The sequence below is a fragment of the Carassius carassius genome, chromosome 6 (assembly GCF_963082965.1).
Source record: "Carassius carassius chromosome 6, fCarCar2.1, whole genome shotgun sequence".
Lineage (NCBI taxonomy): Eukaryota > Metazoa > Chordata > Actinopteri > Cypriniformes > Cyprinidae > Carassius > Carassius carassius.
In genome coordinates this window covers 12,091,757-12,110,161 of record NC_081760.1, presented here as the reverse complement: position 1 = coordinate 12,110,161, position 18,405 = coordinate 12,091,757, and the positions used below count along the sequence as shown (strand labels likewise).

Here is an 18,405-nt window from a genome sequence, read left to right as displayed (position 1 = left end):
ATAAATGGAAGATTTGAAATAGGCCTATAATTTGCCAGTACACTAGGATCTAGTTTTGGTTTCTTAATAAGAGGCTTGATAACCGCCAGCTTGAATGGTTTTGGGACGTGACCTAAAGATAACGACGAGTTAATGATATTGAGAAGCGGTTCTTCGGCTACAGGTAACAGCTCTTTTAGTAATTTAGTGGGTACAGGATCTAATAAACATGTTGTTGGTTTAGATACAGTGATAAGTTTATTTAGCTCTTCCTGTCCTATATTTGTAAAGCACTGCAGTTTATCTTTGGGTGCGATGGATGAAACTGAAGTGTTAGACGCTGTAGAATCTACATTCGCTATTGTATTTCTAATGTTATCTATTTTATCAGTGAAGAAATTCATAAAGTCATTACTATTTAACGTTGGTGGAATATTTGAATCAGGTGGCGTCTGGTAATTTGTTAATTTAGCCACTGTGCTAAATAAAAACCTTGGATTGTTTTGGTTATTTTCAATGAGTTTGTGGATATGCTCTGCCCTAGCAGTTTTTAGAGCCTGTCTATAGCTGGACATACTGTTTTTCCATGCAATTTTAAAAACTTCCAAGTTAGTTTTTCTCCATTTGCGTTCAAGACTACGAGTTACTTTCTTGAGAGAGTGAGTATTACTGTTATACCATGGCACAGTACGTTTTTCTCTAACCTTTTTCAATTTGATGGGGGCAACAGCTTCTAATGTATTAGAGAAAATAGTGCCCATGTTGTCAGTAATTTCGTCTAATTCATGTGTATTTTTGGGTACAAATAGCAGTTGAGATAGATCAGGCAGGTTATTTGCGAATCTGTCTTTGGTGGCTGGAACAATAGTTCTGCCCAGACGGTAACGCTGAGACATATAGTTAATATCAGTTATACGCAGCATGCACGATACAAGGAAATGGTCTGTAATATCATCACATTGGGGTACAATATCTATAGCAGTAAGATCGATTCCATGCGATATAATTAGATCTAGTGTATGATTAAAACGATGAGTGGGCCCGGTGACATTTTGCTTGACTCCAAAGGAGTTTATTAGGTCAGTAAACGCAAGTCCTAATGTATCATTTGCATTTTCAACGTGAATATTAAAATCTCCCATGATTAGCGCCTTATCAACTGTAACTAGAAGATCTGAGAGGAAATCTGCAAATTCTTTTAGGAATTCTGTATACGGCCCTGGTGGTCTATACACAGTAGCCAGAGCAAGAGATACATTAGATTTCTTTTGCATGTCTGACAGTGTAACATTTAGCAAAAGTATTTCAAAAGAGTTAAACCTGTATCCTGTTTTCTGGGTAACATTGAGAATATCACTATATATTGTTGCAACACCTCCTCCACGACCAGTCTGACGGGGCTCATGCTTATAGTTGCCCATAAATAGTCTGTGAAACGCCCACAAGTTATTCATTGATTGCGAAATCATGGCAAACACAGAGAGGAAATCAAAAAAACGTAACTTCACTCAATGTGAAGTAGAAGTTATCGTTGGCGAGGTGGAAAAGAGGAGAAAAATGTTGTTTGGAGGGCACAGTGTGGGCATTACTAATGCCAAAAAGGCACTTGAGTGGCAAACGGTGGCAGACGCCGTTAATGCTGTAGCCTCACAACCTCGGACCGTGGCCGAAATGAAAAAGAAATGGTCGGACATCAAAGTCGAGGCAAAAAAACGTCTTGCGCTCCATCGCCAGAGTGTGTCTGCCACGGGTGGGGGAAAGGGGACACCGGAGCTGACCCCTCTTGATGAGAGACTGGCGGCAATTATTGGGGAATCCCTATTAAGTGGAGTGGTGACTGAGGCGGAGGGGGACACTGACGCGCCAGATGCAGCGGGTGACACAGGTAAGAGAAATAAGTAAAATGAATGCAGTCAAGTCACATGTATGCAGGCTACACAATTACAGTTTATTAATATAGAACAATTTTATTTTAGTTGCTGGGTGTTCCAGCGGGGCCAGTGGTTACGATGCTGCAGCTGAGCAGCCGTCTGGACCCAGCGTCTCCACGGCACGCGGCTCTCAACCCTCCAGCAGTGCACGTGTCCTCACCGATGCAGTCCTTGAAATGCAGAGGGAAGTCATTAGTTCAATCAGAGAGGTGGCCAAGGAGTTGGGCGAAATCAAGACTGCGCTGACTGAAATAAACTGCACGATGAGGGAATTCTTGAATAAATAATATTTTCCACACCTTTTGTTGTTCTTTACAAGCGACGCATCACTTCCAAACGCTGGAGCACAGCAGCAGCATTTGGCTCAAATGCCTGGGGATGGGGTTCAGGGTCACGGCCAACACAGCAATCGGCGCCAGGAGGTAGAGGCACGTTTTTAAGCTGTGCCACATTGTGTAGCACCGCACATGCCAGCACGATTTGGCACACCTTTTCAGGCGTGTACAACAACCTCCCTCCAGTGCAGTTGAGGCAGTGCCATCTGCCCTTAAACAGGCCGATGGTGCGCTCCACTATAGCGCGAGCTCGGCTGTGGCACATGTTGTAGTGCCTTTCCTCTGCACTATGTGGGTTGAGGAAAGGCGTAAGCAGCCACTGTTTGAGGGGATATCCACTGTCCCCTGCAAGGATAGTGAAAGGGTTAAGACATTGAAGTACATTAAAATTTGAATGTCTATAATCAAACGTACCTAGAAGCCAGCCATCACGTATAGCACCAGCCTCGAGTCAACACTGCTGTGTCTTAAAATAAATGAGTCATGGGTTGACCCAGGCCAACGAGCTACTACATTAGTGAGCAACATGTCTGCATCACAAATAATTTGGACATTGATTGAATGAAAATGCTTTCTATTAATGAAAGCATTTTCATTAACGTTCGGTGCCCTTATGGCAACATGAGTGCAGTCAATAGCACCGATCACATTTGGGAAACCATACATAGCTGCAAATTGAGCTTTCTTGTTTGCCTGTTCACCCGCCGTGTATGGAAACTTTATGGAATCATGGGACGAAGCTATTATGCTTTTTAACACGTCTGGCATTACCCGGCTAAGGGTCGGCTGAGATATTCCTGACCTGTCAGCCAATTCCCTCTGAAAAGTGCCAGTCGCCAGGAATCCTAGTGTTGTTAGGACTTGAAGTGGGACTGGCACGGCGTGGTTCCTCCGAGTGCTCCTCTGTAACGCCGGGCCCAAAAGCCCGCAGAGGTCCAACAGGACAGCTCGAGGAAGTCGGAACCGGCTCATAAGCCACTCGTCCTCGCTTGCCAGCAAGTCTTCTTGCCGTCTAAAAATGCGTTCACTCCGAATCCTTCCATTTGCCACATCTTCTAAGAGCGCAAGATCAGCCACTGTGCGTGATTATGCATTGTGATGGGGCATTTTATTTCCATCCATGTAATTGCATCTGACAAGCTACAGATGTCGGTAATAATAATCGACGTGGAAATGGGAAATTGTTCAGCGCAAATGTAATTTCTTGTTGCTTTCTGAATGGTTGAGACAATAACCCTTTCACGCGCAAGTTGCTAATATTTTAACTGACCCCTTGTTTCCAATTATTCCAATTATCCTGAAGTTGAACAGCTCCATCATACAACATCGAATGACATGATTCAACGCATGAAAAGCATCTTTGCAAGGCATGGAATTCCTCATATTGTGCAAAGTGACAATGGTCCTCAGTACACTAGTTGTGAATTCAAACTGTTTGCGGAACAGTACGGTTTTAAACATACTACTTCAAGCCCACTTTATCCAAAGGCAAATGGTAAAGCAGAAAAAGGGGTACAAATTGTAAAAAGACTTATGAAAAAAGCCGCAGCAAGCAGGTCTGATATAAATCTGTCTCTTCTGAGTTACCGTTCTTCTCCACTCAGTTGTGGATTATCTCCTGGGGAGTTATTGATGAACCGAAAACTGCGTGATACACTGCCAAAAGTATCCCTGAAAACCGCAAACAACCATCATATCATAATATCATTGAAAGAGATGCAACATCTTAAAGAGAAGCAGAAAGAATATTATGACAAGGGAGCTCGGCATTTGAAACCTCTTTCTGAACGAGATACAGTTAGAATTGCGGAGTCTAATGGATGGAAAAGGAAAGCTACAGTCCTAAAAGAGGTAAACCCAAGATCATATCTGGTTCAAACAGAAGATGGCCAGAAATTGCGGAGAAATCGACAGAGCTTGCTTAAGACTGCAGAAAAATGTCCTCTTGTTGATGAGCCAACCCTGTCTTCAGAACTGCAGTCTTGTGAAATGCCCCCTGTTGATCTGCAACGTCATGAAATGCTATCTCCAGGTATGTGTAGTTCTGCAGAACAAATTCGTGAACTCGAGTTATCTGCACCAAAGACTGACATGCCTCTTTTAAGGAGAACTAATCGAGTTTGAAAAGCTCCTGTTCGAATGGACTTATGAAAAAAAAAAAAAAAAAAAAAAATGAAATGAACTGATTGTACTTTTTTTTTTTTTACAGTTGGGCTGATGTGAATTATTAGTAATTGTGAATCTAATGTGTTAAAAAAAAAGGAAAAGAGATGTAATGAGTTTCCCTTTCATAGGTCACTTCGATGCTGCGGTGACGTCACCACGTATGGGAACACCTTCGGTGTGACGAATGTCTGAAGCCCTATACCATCCCGCCAATCCTATTGGCCAAATAGCGCGTGGCACCGCCCCGCATGCGTAGGCATATATATACCTGGTGCCGCGCGCCATTTACCTCAGATTTCATTCCTTCAGTACGAAGCGAATCTTCTGTGCCCTATTGTCTCGCGTTCTCAGCGATCGTCTACGAGCAGTATACTCCTCTCCGCGGACGCAATGAGTTTCAAGAAGTGCAAGGACCCGTGTACCAGGTACATCGTTCAGGGGGACACTCATGACAGGTGCGTAGTTTGCCTAGGCTTACACCACGCACAGGAGGCGCTTAGCGGCCTTTCTTCATGCCCCCATTGCGATGGCCTGCGACTCAGGGTGCTTCGCTCTAGGGTAGATGTGTTCTCCGATGTTGCCGTGTCTAACCCCCGCCACACCACTTCTGCGACTGCTGAGGCACCGCACGAGGTGATAGCTTGGGGTGACACGTGTGACATGGAGTTCGAGGACAGTTCAGCGATGGAAAATTACTCTCCACATCGCTCGCTCTCCCCTACCCTAATACACAGGAAAACTTTTGAACCTGTCGTCTTTTCCTGTGAGGATTTACGGCCCACACTGGGGGCATGTAGTGCCATCTCCTTCGGTTGTGACCGCCATGATGACGACGTTCTTTCCACTGCGGCCTCGGGGTCCGAGGACTTCGCGGCCGACACGAGCCCTCTCCCTCCTAGTGGACAGGAGAGGCGTGTTTCCCCCTCCTACAGTGAGCTGTTGGATGTGGTTTCCCGTGCAGTGGGTACATTGGGGCTGGAATGGGAGGTTGAGAAGGCCGAGGCCCAACCTTCTTCGAAGCTGGACGACCGTTTCCTAACTAGTCGGACACCTGCGCAGCCCCGGAGGCCTTTACCCTTTTTCCCGGACCTCCACCAGGAGGTTTCGAGGTCCTGGAAACAGCCGTTTGCGGCGCGCATCACGAACGCTGCAGCCGCGGATTTCGCCACCATTCGGGCATGGGGAGTCATGGCTATACAGCGATACCGCCGGTGGAAGAGACTCTCGCCGAACATCTTGCGCCTAATTCGGCCGCGGCGTGGAAGTCCCGCCCCCTCCTCCCCTCGAAGGCATGTCGAGTCACGTCTAGTTTGGTGGGAAAATCCTATATGGCCGCTGGCCAAGCGGCTGCTTCGCTTCATTCTATGGCGGTCCTTCAGGCCTACCAAGCGGAGCTGTTAAAAGGATTGGACGAGGGGGACGGCATTACACCTGAGGCGGTCAAGGAACTACGGCGAGCAACTGATTTGGCGCTTCGTGCTACCAAACATACTGCTCGAGCAGTGGGCCGTTCCATGGCTGGATTAATTACGGTTGAGCGCCACCTCTGGCTTAATCTCACCGATATAAAGGAAAAGGATAAATCTTTCCTCATGGATGCCCCTGTGTCTAAGGACGGTTTATTTGGAGAGGCGGTCACTTCAGTGGTGGAGAAGTTCAGAGCAGCGAAACAGCAATCAGCCGCTTTCCGCCAGCTGATTCCCCGCAGACCCAGAGAGGTTGAACGCCGTCAGGCGCCCAGCGAGTGCCCTCTCGGGAAGAGCCTTCACCTATGGCGCCCCCTCGCAAGGACTGGGGCCCTAGGGTTGTTCCACCGGCTCAACAACGCCAGCGAAAAAGGTTGAACCTGAGTTCGGCGGCCAATGCCTCTCGTTCTCGGGCACCTAACAGCAGCTCCTGATTTTTTCGCTGCCTGCCAGGGACTGTGCCCTCCGCTAGAGAGCGCTGTTGGACCGCTTTCGCGCATCCAACACTCTCATTGCAGTCCCCACGCTCAAACCCTGACTGTTTCGCCGCAAACAGCGCCTCGAACAGCATTGGAGCGAACTGTAACACCAATCGCTTCCTCAGACACTATGCACGATCCAGTTTTCAGAGCTCGAGGAGCGCTTCAAAGGGTTGTCATCGAATGGCCCGTCATGACGGCTCGCACAGCCGCCGCTGTTTCGCTAGCGGCAGAGCCCGATGCTCAATCTGTTGGCCTAATTCCTGCCGTGGACACGTTTCAGGATTACGTACGAGATACAACGCCTGCTATGCATATACTTCCCCTGTGCACGAACACCGTGAGTCTTTCGTGCCCGGACATTTCTATGTGTGCAACAGCGTTGCAGGAAACGAACATGTTGAAACCGCTAATATTGTTTCGGGCCGCGTGGGAACGCTTGCCCGGCATTTCTCAATGGGTGTTACGCACAATTTGTCACGGATACACCATTCAGTTTCGGAAAGGCCCGCCCCCTTTCCGCGGAATTCTCTCCACGGTGATGAAACCGATGGACATGGCGGTGCTGAGACAGGAAATGTTAGCTCTACTGAGCAAAGGGGCTATAGAAGAAGTACACCCCTCTCAGATAGAGTCAGGGTTTTACAGCCGTTATTTTGTGGTACCAAAAAAAGACGGCGGATTACGACCCATTCTGGATTTACGCCGTCTAAATCTTGCACTCAGGTCGAGCAAATTCAAGATGTTGACGGTAAAATCTATTTTGTCTCAGATTCAACCAAACGACTGGTTTGTCACGATCGATCTGAAGGATGCTTATTTTCATATTCAGATCATCGAGAGACACCGGAAGTTCCTCAGATTCGCTTTGGAGGGCAAAGCGTATCAGTACCGCGTTCTTCCCTTTGGCTTAGCGCTAGCTCCCCGTACATTCTCAAAATGCATGGACGCAGCTCTGGCCCCGTTGTGGCTCCGGGGCGTCCGTGTGTTAAACTATCTGGACGACTGGCTGGTGTTAGCGCAATCTCAGACTCAAGCGCACTCTCATCGAGATATTGTGCTGAATCATTTACACAGCCTGGGTTTACGCACAAACTTCCAGAAAAGTGTATTAATCCCCTCTCAACGGATTACCTTTCTGGGAATAGAATTGGACTCTCGCGCGATGACAGCAAAGCTTTCTGTCCCGCGCGCTCAGTCGATTACGTCATGCGTTCAGCACTTCAGGGCGGGTCACACAGTGACAGTGAGACTGTGCCTCAGACTACTAGGTCTAATAGCGGCGGCGCTTCCCGTGATTCATCTGGGTTTGCTTTACATGCGCCCGTTTCAGTGGTGGACGAAACGACAGAATATTTCACCCCGTTGTTCTCCGCATCGAACGATCTCGGTGACGCGGAGGTGTGTGATGTCGTTAAAACAATGGACATCAGCCGAATTTCTCCTCACCGGGGTTCGGCTGGGAATTTGTGCTTCCCGAGAGACTGTCACGACAGATGCGTCTTTGACCGGGTGGGGAGCTGTTTGTCAGGGGCGCCCAGCCCACGGAGTGTGGACAGCGGCACAACGCAGCTGGCACATAAACAAATTGGAATTACTGGCGGTTTTTCTGGCTCTCCAGTATTTTTCGAGTCTACTGACCGGCCGTCATGTGCTTCTCAGAACGGACAAAACTGCGGTCGTGGCTTATCTGAACCATCAGGGAGGATTACGTTCTCGCCCTCTGTGCAGACTGGCGAGGCGAATTCTTCTTTGGTCTCACGACAGATTTCTGTCAATCCGGGCTGTTCACATCCCCGGACGACTGAACTTCGGAGCGGATTTATTATCCAGGCAGGCTCTGGAACAAGGGGAATGGAGATTACACCCCCAAACGGTGAATCACCTATGGCATATTTTCGGGGAAACGAAAGTGGATTTATTCGCGTCGAGCACGACTACGCATTGCCCGTTATTGTTCTCCCTATGCCCTCCATCACCCCTGGGTCTGGATGCGCTAGCTCACAGCTGGCCCGATTCGGCTGGTCCCAGCGGTATTATGCAGAATACGGCGGGACAGAGTGGGACAGCTGTTGCTGGTGGCTCCGCGATGGCACACACAGCCGTGGTTTGCGGATCTCATCAATCTGTTAGCGGGCTCTCCGGTGGAGATTCCCCTCAGACGGGATTTATTATCGCAAGCACAGGGACGGATCTGGCATCCGAGGCCAGATCTGTGGAACCTGTGGGCGTGGCCTCTGAGCGGAGTGAGTTGATATGTCCCGGTCTTTCTGCTGAAACTACCGAGACTATACTGAACTCTAGAGCAGCTTCTACGAGACGCTTATATGCTTTCAAGTGGAAACTGTTTATGACATGGTGTGAAACTCATGATGTGGATCCAGTTTACTGCCCTGTGGCTTCAGTACTGGAGTTTCTTCAAGACCGTTTTTCGGAGGGATTGACACCAGCCACCCTGAAGGTTTATGTGGCAGCTATCTCAGCTCACCATGAGCATATAGGTGGTGTTTCAGTGGGTCGTCATCCACTGGTTTCTCGCTTTATACAGGGTGCGCGACGGTTGAGACCTTTCCGCCCTGTGCGAGTTCCTTCATGGGATTTATCCATTGTGTTACTGGGTGTGTCAGGGCATCCGTTTGAGCCCCTGGAAACTGTATCGGATAAGCTCCTGACTCTGAAGACACTTCTTCTCATGGCTTTATCCTCCCTCAAGAGAGTTGGGGATTTACAGGCTCTCTCTGTCTCAACATCGTGCATGGAGTTTGCACCAGGCTCTGTGAAAGTGTTGTTGCGACCTAGGCCTAATTATGTTCCTAAGGTCGCGTCTAATCCTTTTCATTTTCAACAGGTGGTCCTGGAGGCTTTTTCTCTTGCTGCGACACAGTCTGGAGATCTAAGTCTTTGCCCTGTGAGGGCGTTGAAGACTTATGTGGATCGCACTGCCCCATGGCGTGAGTCTGACCAGCTGTTTGTCTGTTTTGGACATAAGAATAAGGGCCATGCAGTTACGAAACAGCGCATGTCCCATTGGCTGGTGGAGGCTATTTCCTTGGCCTATGAGGCGCGCGGGCTCGCTTCGCCCTTAGGAGTAAAAGGTCATTCTACAAGAGCAGTGGCTTCTTCTCAAGCCTTTCTCAGTGGATCTTCTTTGAATGATATCTGTGCTGCGGCAGGCTGGTCCTCACCGTGCACTTTTATCAGGTCTTACAGTCTGGATGTGAGGATGGCTCCTGGCTCCCGGGTTCTCTCCGCTTGAGCAGATGCATCCTTGGATCCAAGCTATCACGTACGTCAGGCGTGATGGTATAGCGTTCCCATACGTGGTGACATCACCGCAGCATCGAAGTGACCTATGAAAGGGAACATCTCGGTTACGTATGTAACCTTGGTTCCCTGAATAGGGAACGAGATGCTGCGGTTCTGGTCGTGCCATACCTTGATAGCTTTCTTCTCTTCTTCGTCATGAAATCTGAGTGGTGACGTCACCGCAGCATCTCGTTCCCTATTCAGGGAACCAAGGTTACATACGTAACCGAGATGATCTATTGTGATGAGTACTGATTGATGCCTGCAGGTGGCAGTAATGTATTGTATAAGATGAAGTGCATTCCCTAGAGGAAAGGCTGGTAATGGAGACATGCTTTGTACAACACCCGGAATAAAGACGCCAGTACCATCAATTCTTTATATCTTTATTTGTTGTCTCTGGAACAATACATACGCCATACATTGTTTATTCAAAAATAAAACAAACTAAAGGCATATGCATGAATACCATAATTCCGTAGCTTATGAAGAAATGTTTTACTATGAAAACAACTTTCCCCAGTGGACAATTAATACATCTATTTATCTCCTTAATTATCTATCTGTCTAATTGAATCTATATCTGCTCCGCCAGACGGACACATTGACGAGAATAGTGTTGTACATTATTTCGTTCTGTTAACTATTATTATGAGGATGAATTGCACAACATGCCAATATTATTGCAGAACATATTTCACTTTTCTATTTGCAAATGTGTTCATTTGAATTTCTGTTGTAACTTTAGTTTGATTTTTTTTTTGTTTCACTGCTGATCAATCAAACAAGTGTTCGTATAGGCTGATAATTGTAAGACTTGCTTTGTGAAGTCTTCATGTTATTTATGAGAGGCAGTATTGTCATTTTCACGCGTTTCTTCCATCTGCAGACGGTGTCGCCATTTCTCATTTCACCCGTTTTTGTGCGTACGCCTGGGTCAGAGCTTGCGTGAAGGACCGCACATTTTCCCGTCAAGTTTGCTTTTTATAAATACCAATTATTGCGTAGAGAGTGGCGTACGCCTTCTTTTGTGCGTACGCAACGTTTATAAATGAGGCCCCAGGGAGAGGAACTTAAAGCAATGTCAGAAAGCAAGTATGTGAGAAAACAGCCAAATCAAACCAAAAAAACCCAACTCTTCAATAAAGCAAATTTTATTTGAGAAGGTGGAGGAGAGGCAGAAAATTTTAAATGTTGAGCAAACAGGGAAAACATGCAATATAAAGATCACTGATTTAAAGGTATCTCCAATAAGTGTTAGGTAAAATTCCCATGACCATTTCAATTACCACACCCTGAACATTTCATTGAACAATTCTCTGCCCGCTACCACCACTGTCCCCATCTGGCCCACGGTCCCCATTGCCACGGCCACCACGGTCCCTGGCCGCCAGCCTGCCAACTTCCCTGGCCCTGTCCAAGGCCACTAGACTGTCCCAGTCCCTGGCCGCTTCCCTGGCCCTGGTCAACAGCATATCCACTTCCCTGGCCTGGTCCATGGCCACTAGACTGTCCCGGGCCATGGCTGCTTACCTGGCCCAGTCCACTCCCCTTACCGCTTCCCTGGCCCTGTCTACTACCCTGTCCATTTGCCTTAACCTGGCCCTGTCCGTGGCCATTACCCAGGCCCGGTCCACGGCCGCTGCCCTGGCCCTGTCTGCTACCCTGTCCATTTGCCTTAACCTGGCCCTGTCCGTAGCCACTTCCCTGTCCAGGTCCGTGGACCGGTCCACTTTCCTTACCCTGGCCGCTTCCCTGGCCATGGCCGCTAGCCTGTCCTGGTCTGCCACCCGGTCCACTTCCCTTACCCTGGCTCGGTCCAAGACCTGGTCCGCTTCCCTTACCCTGTCCATGGCCACTTCCCTGGCTTGGTCCACTACCCTGTTCCAGACCACTTCCCTTACCCTGGACGCTTCCCTGGCCATGGCTGCTAGACTGTCCTGGTCCGCTACCCTGCCCACTTTCCTTACCCGGTCCACTTCCCTTACCCTGTCCATGGCCGCTTCCCTGGCCCAGTCCACTACCCTTACCCTGGCTGCTTCCCTGGCCATTAGATGGTCCTGGTCCACTACCCGGTCCACTTCCCTTACCCTGGCCCTGTCCATGGCCGCTAGCCTGTCCAGGTCCGTGGCCATGGACCGGTCCACTAGCCTGAACCAGTCCATTAATCTGTCCTTGTCCGTGGCGGCTTCCCTGGCCCGGTCCGCTGCCCTGTACTTGGCCGTGTCCCTGATCACGTGGTTCACTGCATGCAAAGCCACTGGTGGTTGGGCAACACTTCTGTGTGGCCGGACACTGTCCATCATTGTAACAGCTTGCAGCCCACAGTGGAATCATCTGCGGTAAGGGACATTGACCCGGCTTCACTGCGTGGACACAGATAGTCATCTTTAGTTAATGCATATAGACAGCTTTTCCTCTATTTTGTAAAGCCATTCGGTGCTTAAAGATAAAATTCAAACCCATTTTAGATGGGGGGGGGGGGTCATATGCAGCTTTTCTTTACCACAAACAGCCACTTTTTAAATGCCGGTCACATGTACCAATTTCGCTTGATTACATCTGACAAAGCAACCACCAAATATGAAATTTTGAGACTCAGACCATTCCAACAAAGTATACATTGTCAGGATTACAAAAGTTCTGATTCTAAGACACATCCCACCAAAATAATTTTAGTATGAGGTCCATGTCTTACCAGAACATTACGTTGGTATAAGTTAGTCACGGTTTAGAATATTACTGGAGTAAAACAAGTTTTAAAGTATGTGACTTCTAGAGTGCTTTTGTTTTTTTCAGAAACAAAAGCACTTGACTTAATGAGTGGATCACTGAATAATCTCCCTCAACCAAATTCTTTCAAAAAGCGGAATAATTCAGTAAAGTAAACCGTACATTGCTCAGAGACACAAAACAGTACTGCGATCTGTTTGGAACCATTTTCATAAAAATTGAGCTAAAACAAGCAAGGTTAGGTTTAAAAGCAAGTTTAACTCCTTGCTTTACTGAACTTGTATAAAAATTCATGCATCTACAGAAAAACGGTACCCTTTGCTTTAAATCAAAACCATTTTAAAACCTGCTAGTCATCCCTAAACTGGGTCTAAAGACTGGGAGTCACTCATTTTTTAATTTCAGCGGTGCAATGAAGTCAGCAAATCTTCTCACCTCTGCTTTGTCCTAGAATAGCACGAGTAGTGTTCAGGTATCCGAACAGACACGATAAAACGGCAATCAACGAGAAATAAACTCGAGCTGTCATCCTCTAGGCCTGCAATGTCACAATGACCACTGCTGGAAAATGTGTTGAAGTGATGCGTCAGAAAAAGTAAACAACAAAGCACAAAAAAATAAGAATACGTGTTATTGCAACATCTACCTCTGTTAAATGGGGGTTTAAAAATCCAAGGAGATCAGGTAAATTGCAACCCTGATTAAACTCACCTGCCTGTAGCTTTCTAGTAATGTGAAATGCCTTGATAAGCTTGTTCAGGTGAGTTTCATAATAATTAAGCTAGCTTAATTACGAGAGGATTTTGCGTTTCTATGGTGACAATATAAACTGCAAAGTGAATCTGCAGTGATGAGGTGGTGGTACAGCGATCATGTTGTGGCATCAATGTGTTCGACTTAATGCGGTGCGTGCTGGTTCTTCTAATTAAGTTGGCTTGAGAAAGCCACCTTACTGAAATCCTATTTAAACTTATTATTAAGTTGGCTTGAGAAATCCAACTTACTGAAATCCTATTGTAATCGTTGGCGTTATTATTCTTCTTCTTCCGCCGCAAGTCTATTGCAGCCCATAGAACCGATTGCAGGAAAGTTGTATAATTTGGCACACTGATAGAGGACAGTCCCAACATTAACTATAGCAAATTTGAAGTCTCTAACTCCTACTCTCTAGCGCCACCACTTGTCCAAACTTTCAATGTTTGTATGCTAATAACTTTTGAACCATAAGCCAGAAAATGGAAATTTTTCATCTGAATCCTTGGCTCTTGCCAAGTCGAATGAACCTCAAATTTCAAAAATCGCAAGGTTTAGTTTTTTTGCTATTTTAAATTTTTTGAAAAACCTACTTTTTCGAACTCGTCCTAGACGGTTAGTCCGATTGCCAAGAAAATTGGCTCACATCATTTTCAGACCATGCAGGCAAAAAGTTATGGAATTCAAGTTGATTCATCCAACCATTCTCGAATGACACGTAAACAAATTTGACGAAAAGCACGCAAAAATACACTTGAGGCTATATCTCGGCAACGGTTTGGCATATTGAGACCAAACTTGGTGTGTGTTATAGTAACCATGACCTGAGACTACCTGCAGTGTTTTGACGCAGCGCCACCTAGTGGTCAGGAGATATGAAAAAGGCATATTTTGGCTTATTACTTCTGAATGGTTTGGCCAAAAATCACAAATCTCTTTAGATTCAGTGAGTCATGTCGAGTCGTATGATATCTAATTTTCCCGTGTCGGCCATTTTAGGCGTCGGCCGTTTTGAATTATGTTTTAAAATGCTGTATTTTTTTAACGCAGCATCGTATCGTTACGAAAATAATTACAAAAATATTCGTCTCCGTGCCCTGAAGGTACTCAAAAAGTTTGGTGGCAGCGCCACCTTGTGGTAAAGAGTTATAATGAAATATCACAAAAATGCTAATAACATTTGAATAAATTAGACTATTTAAATGAAAATTGTCTCTCTATATTCTGTGGGTCATGCCGAGAGCATCGATACCAATTATGCAAAAAATGGCCATACTTCCTGTCCGCCATTTTGATCAATGTTGAAAACCTACTTTTTTGAACTTCTCCTAGACCGTTAGTCCGATTTTCACCAAATTTGACGTGGATCATCTTCAGACCATGCTGACAAAAAGTTATGGATTTCGTGTCGATATACGAAACGGTTCTCATTTAGCGCATCAACGAATTTGGTGGAAAGGTGCCAAAATGCATTTGAGGCTGTATCTCAGCAACGCTTTGACATATTTGCACCAAACTTTGTAAGTGTCATCGGCACCTCACTTTGACCATGCCACATAAATTTGATAACAGCGCCACCTATTGGTCAAGAGTAATGAACCATTCATTAACCATGAATAATTACACTTATAAAAATGCTAATAACTTTTTAATGCATTAGCCTATTGTAATGAAACTGGATTCAAAATATTCACTGGCTTATACCGACAACATAGATACCAAATATGCCAGTTTAAGCAGAACTTCCTGTCCGCCATTTTGATTTATGTTGAAAACCTACTTTTTCAAACTCCTCATCAACCATAGGTCCGATTTTCACCAAATTTGACTCAAATGATCTTCAGACTGTGCTGACAAAATGTTATGGATTTTGTGTCGATAGACAAAACTGTTTTTGCATACAACAGCGACGAATTTGAGGCACAATGCCAAAATGACACTTGAGGCTGTATCTCTGCAATGCTTTGGCATATTGACACCAAACTTTGTGTGTGTCATTGACAAGTCACACAGAGTGCACCAAATTGATTTGATAACAGCGCCACTTATTGGTCAAACTTGATAAACCAAGTAATCATGCTAGTAGAGATTGTATTAATGTTTTTTAGCCATTTTAATTACAATAATCCTAAAATTGCTTTAATTGCTCATTGTTACACTTCGTGTGATGCTTCAAGCGACGCTTAGCTACTTAACTTTCTGCTGGAGTGCTTGGCCCCGTAATTGCTGCTTGCAGCTATATTTAAACTTATTATTATTAGGGGCCAAGCACCGAAGGTGCGTAGGACCCTATTGTGTTTGTTCCCGTTCTTATTATTATTCATCCTTCTTCCGACTGGGAGTCTAAGGCAGCCCATAGAACCGATTGCGGGAAAGTTGTTTTGGTTTGACATTCTGATAGAGGACAGTCCCAACATTAAATACACCAATTTTGGTGTGTCTAAGTCATTCCCTCTAACGCCACCAACTACCCAAAGTTTCATTTTTATTTTGCTAATAACTTTTGAACTGTAAGGCCAATCAACAAAATAATTTTTTCCTCTGATTTCTGAGCTCATGACGATTCGATTACACACTATAACGTCATTTTCCGTCATAAAAACATGGCCGCCTTTTTACATTTTTTGAAAAACCTACTTTTTCGAACTCGTCCTAGAAGGTTTGTCCGATTTGCACGAAAATTGAACCAGATCATCTCCAGGCAGTGCTGACCAAAAGTTATGGAATTCAAGTTGATTCGTCAAATTATTTTTGATAAACTCTCAAACAAATTTTACGTAGCGCTTACAAAAACAGTCGTAAGGCTGTATCTCTGCAAAGATTTATCGTATTCAGACCAAACTTGGTACAAGTCATAACAAGCATGACCTGAGGATACATGCTGCGTTTCAGCGCAGCGCCACCTACTGGTCCGGAGATATGAAAAACTGCTCTTTTTGCTTATAACTTCTAAACAGTTTGTCCAAAAATCATATAATTGGTCTTGTTAGATTCAGGGCAACATGCCGAGTCAACTGATATCCAATTTTACCATTTCGGCCATTTTGACTGTTGTACATTTTTAAGTTTGTGCTAAAATGCTGTATTTTCAGAACGCATCAACGGATTGTTACGAAACATGGTATGGGTCATCAGCACAATGTCCTGAAGGAGCGTGAGAAGTTTTAAAAGAGCGCCACCTAGGGGTGATCATCTTTATTTAAATGCTTATAACTTTGGGTGTGGTCGACTTATTTTCACGAGACTCATCGAATTAGACTCATGAATCCTTACCGAGTCCTACGATACCAAACATGCTAGGTTTCGCCTTACGGTTTGTGTAGCGTTGTGATTTAGCGCTTAAAAAACATTTGGCTATATCTTCAAAACCGCTTGTCTGATCGAGACGAAACCACCGTCAGAAGTTCGAAAACATAGGTCGATAGCTATATGAATACGCCCAAATGCCAAAATATTGATAGTAAGGGGTAGTAAAATTCAATCAAAGTCAAGAGTCAGTCATTTTTTACGTGTTTTTTCATATAAATGTCTATAACTCTGAAGTGAATTGAAATATTTTCACCAAAATTGACACACATATGTATGGGCTCATTCTGATGACACAATAAAAAAATGGTGGGACTGAGCCTCTTGGTGGCACTATAATAGAACAAAACATGAAATTCCCATTGACTTCAATACAGTTTTGTGAAATAAAGTGCTATACTAAACAAATGCATTGGTGTAATATTACGAAACTCAGAATGTGCCAACAACACCATCCCCTGAAGGTACTCAAAATATTTCGAAACAAATTATAACAAAAATTCCAAAAAGGCTAATAACTTTTTTGTATAAATCGTGGCCTAATGGTTAGAGAGTCGGACTCCAAATCGAAAGGTTGTGAGTTCGAGTCCCGGGGCCGGCAGGAATTGTGGGTGGGGGGAGTGCATGTACAGTTCTCTCTCCACCTTCAATACCACAACTTAGGTGCCCTTGAGCAAGGCATCAAACCCCCAACTGCTCCCTGGGCGCCGCAGCATAAATGGCTGCCCACTGCTCCGGGTGTGTGTTCACTGCTCTGTGTGTGTACATTTCGGATGGGTTAAATGCAGAGCACAAATTCTGAGTATGGGTCACCATACTTGGCTGAATGTCACTTCACTTCACTTCATATGGATTTCGTGTCGATATACGAAACGGTTCTCATTTAGCGCATCAACGAATTTGCTGGAAGGATGCCAACATGCATTTGAGGCTGTATCTCAGCAAAGCTTTGACATTTTTACACCAAACATTGTATGTGTCATTGTCACCTCACACTGACCATTCCAAACTAATTTGGTAACAGCACCACCTATTGGTTACCCGTGATAAGCCAATAAATCCTATTACTAGTTGTTGTGTTTAATGTTTTCAAGCCATTTTGCCTAAAATAATCTTAAAACGGTTTTAATTACTCATTCCTGCCGTTCGTCTGAAGCTTGCTTATGTAGTGCTTGGCCCCATTATTGCTGCTTGCAGCTATATTTCTTCTTCTTCTTCTTCTTCTTCTTCTTCTTCTTCTTATTTTTCTGGCCGAAAAATTTTTGGACACTAACTCCTCCTAGACCGTTCAAGCTACATACTCCAAACTCGGGTCAGACCTTCATACTGTTCTGACTCGGTGTGCTATATCTTTTCAGACTGGTTTGAGTTACGGTTTTCTTAAAAATTAATATTAAAAATCATAAAAATGCCCATAGATTTTCATTGACAGGATGTTCAGATGACCCAAGCTCCAAATCCCATTAGACTCAATCAAGCTTTGATGCTAATCAAAGTTAACAGCTTAAGTAATTTGTGGATTAATGCTTATTAGAGTTCAACCGGCTTATTAGACTGGTTCAACCGGTTTACTAAGAAGAACCGGTTAAATTGAACGATTCATTCACGAATCGGACATCACTAACACAGATCTGAATTTAGCAGCTGACTCGCTGAACGTTCTCACGCCGGTGTGATTGTATTAATATTAATAAAATATTAATCAGCTATTTTTTGTCTTTTGGAAGCTGCATTCAACTTGGTTCCCTTCTGTTATAAGTCACACGTACAAACTAATGTCACAGGTATCGTGTACTGTAATTGAATGTAGCCTAAGTTATTACCTGTTGAACAGTAGACAGCACACTGTGTTCATCTAATAAAGATCTTCGTCGCTAGCAAATAGCCTTTGCAGATTTGCTTTCAGTTCAGGGCAGTTGCATAGCCACATTTTCAACGCTGCTGATGTTAA

At 45.1% G+C, this 18,405-nt stretch overlaps 1 protein-coding gene across 1 annotated transcript; it reads left to right on the top strand.

Moving 5' to 3' along the window:
• Nucleotides 1–1,446: 1,446 nt before the first annotated feature.
• LOC132142089 (nuclear apoptosis-inducing factor 1-like) lies at nt 1,447–2,197 on the top strand. Its single transcript, XM_059551731.1, has 2 exons — nt 1,447–1,864; nt 1,956–2,197. Exons 1-2 carry the CDS (start codon nt 1,447–1,449, stop codon nt 2,195–2,197), a joined length of 660 nt encoding a protein of 219 aa, XP_059407714.1.
• Nucleotides 2,198–18,405: the final 16,208 nt, after the last annotated feature.

Bases quoted from the DNA above. Each gene is read 5' to 3' on its own strand.
- LOC132142089 (XM_059551731.1), top strand. From the start codon at position 1,447: ATGGCAAACACAGAGAGGAAATCAAAAAAACGTAACTTCACTCAATGT. The intron at 1,865-1,955 runs GTAAGAGAAATA...ATTTTATTTTAG, and splicing joins AGATGCAGCGGGTGACACAG to TTGCTGGGTGTTCCAGCGGG.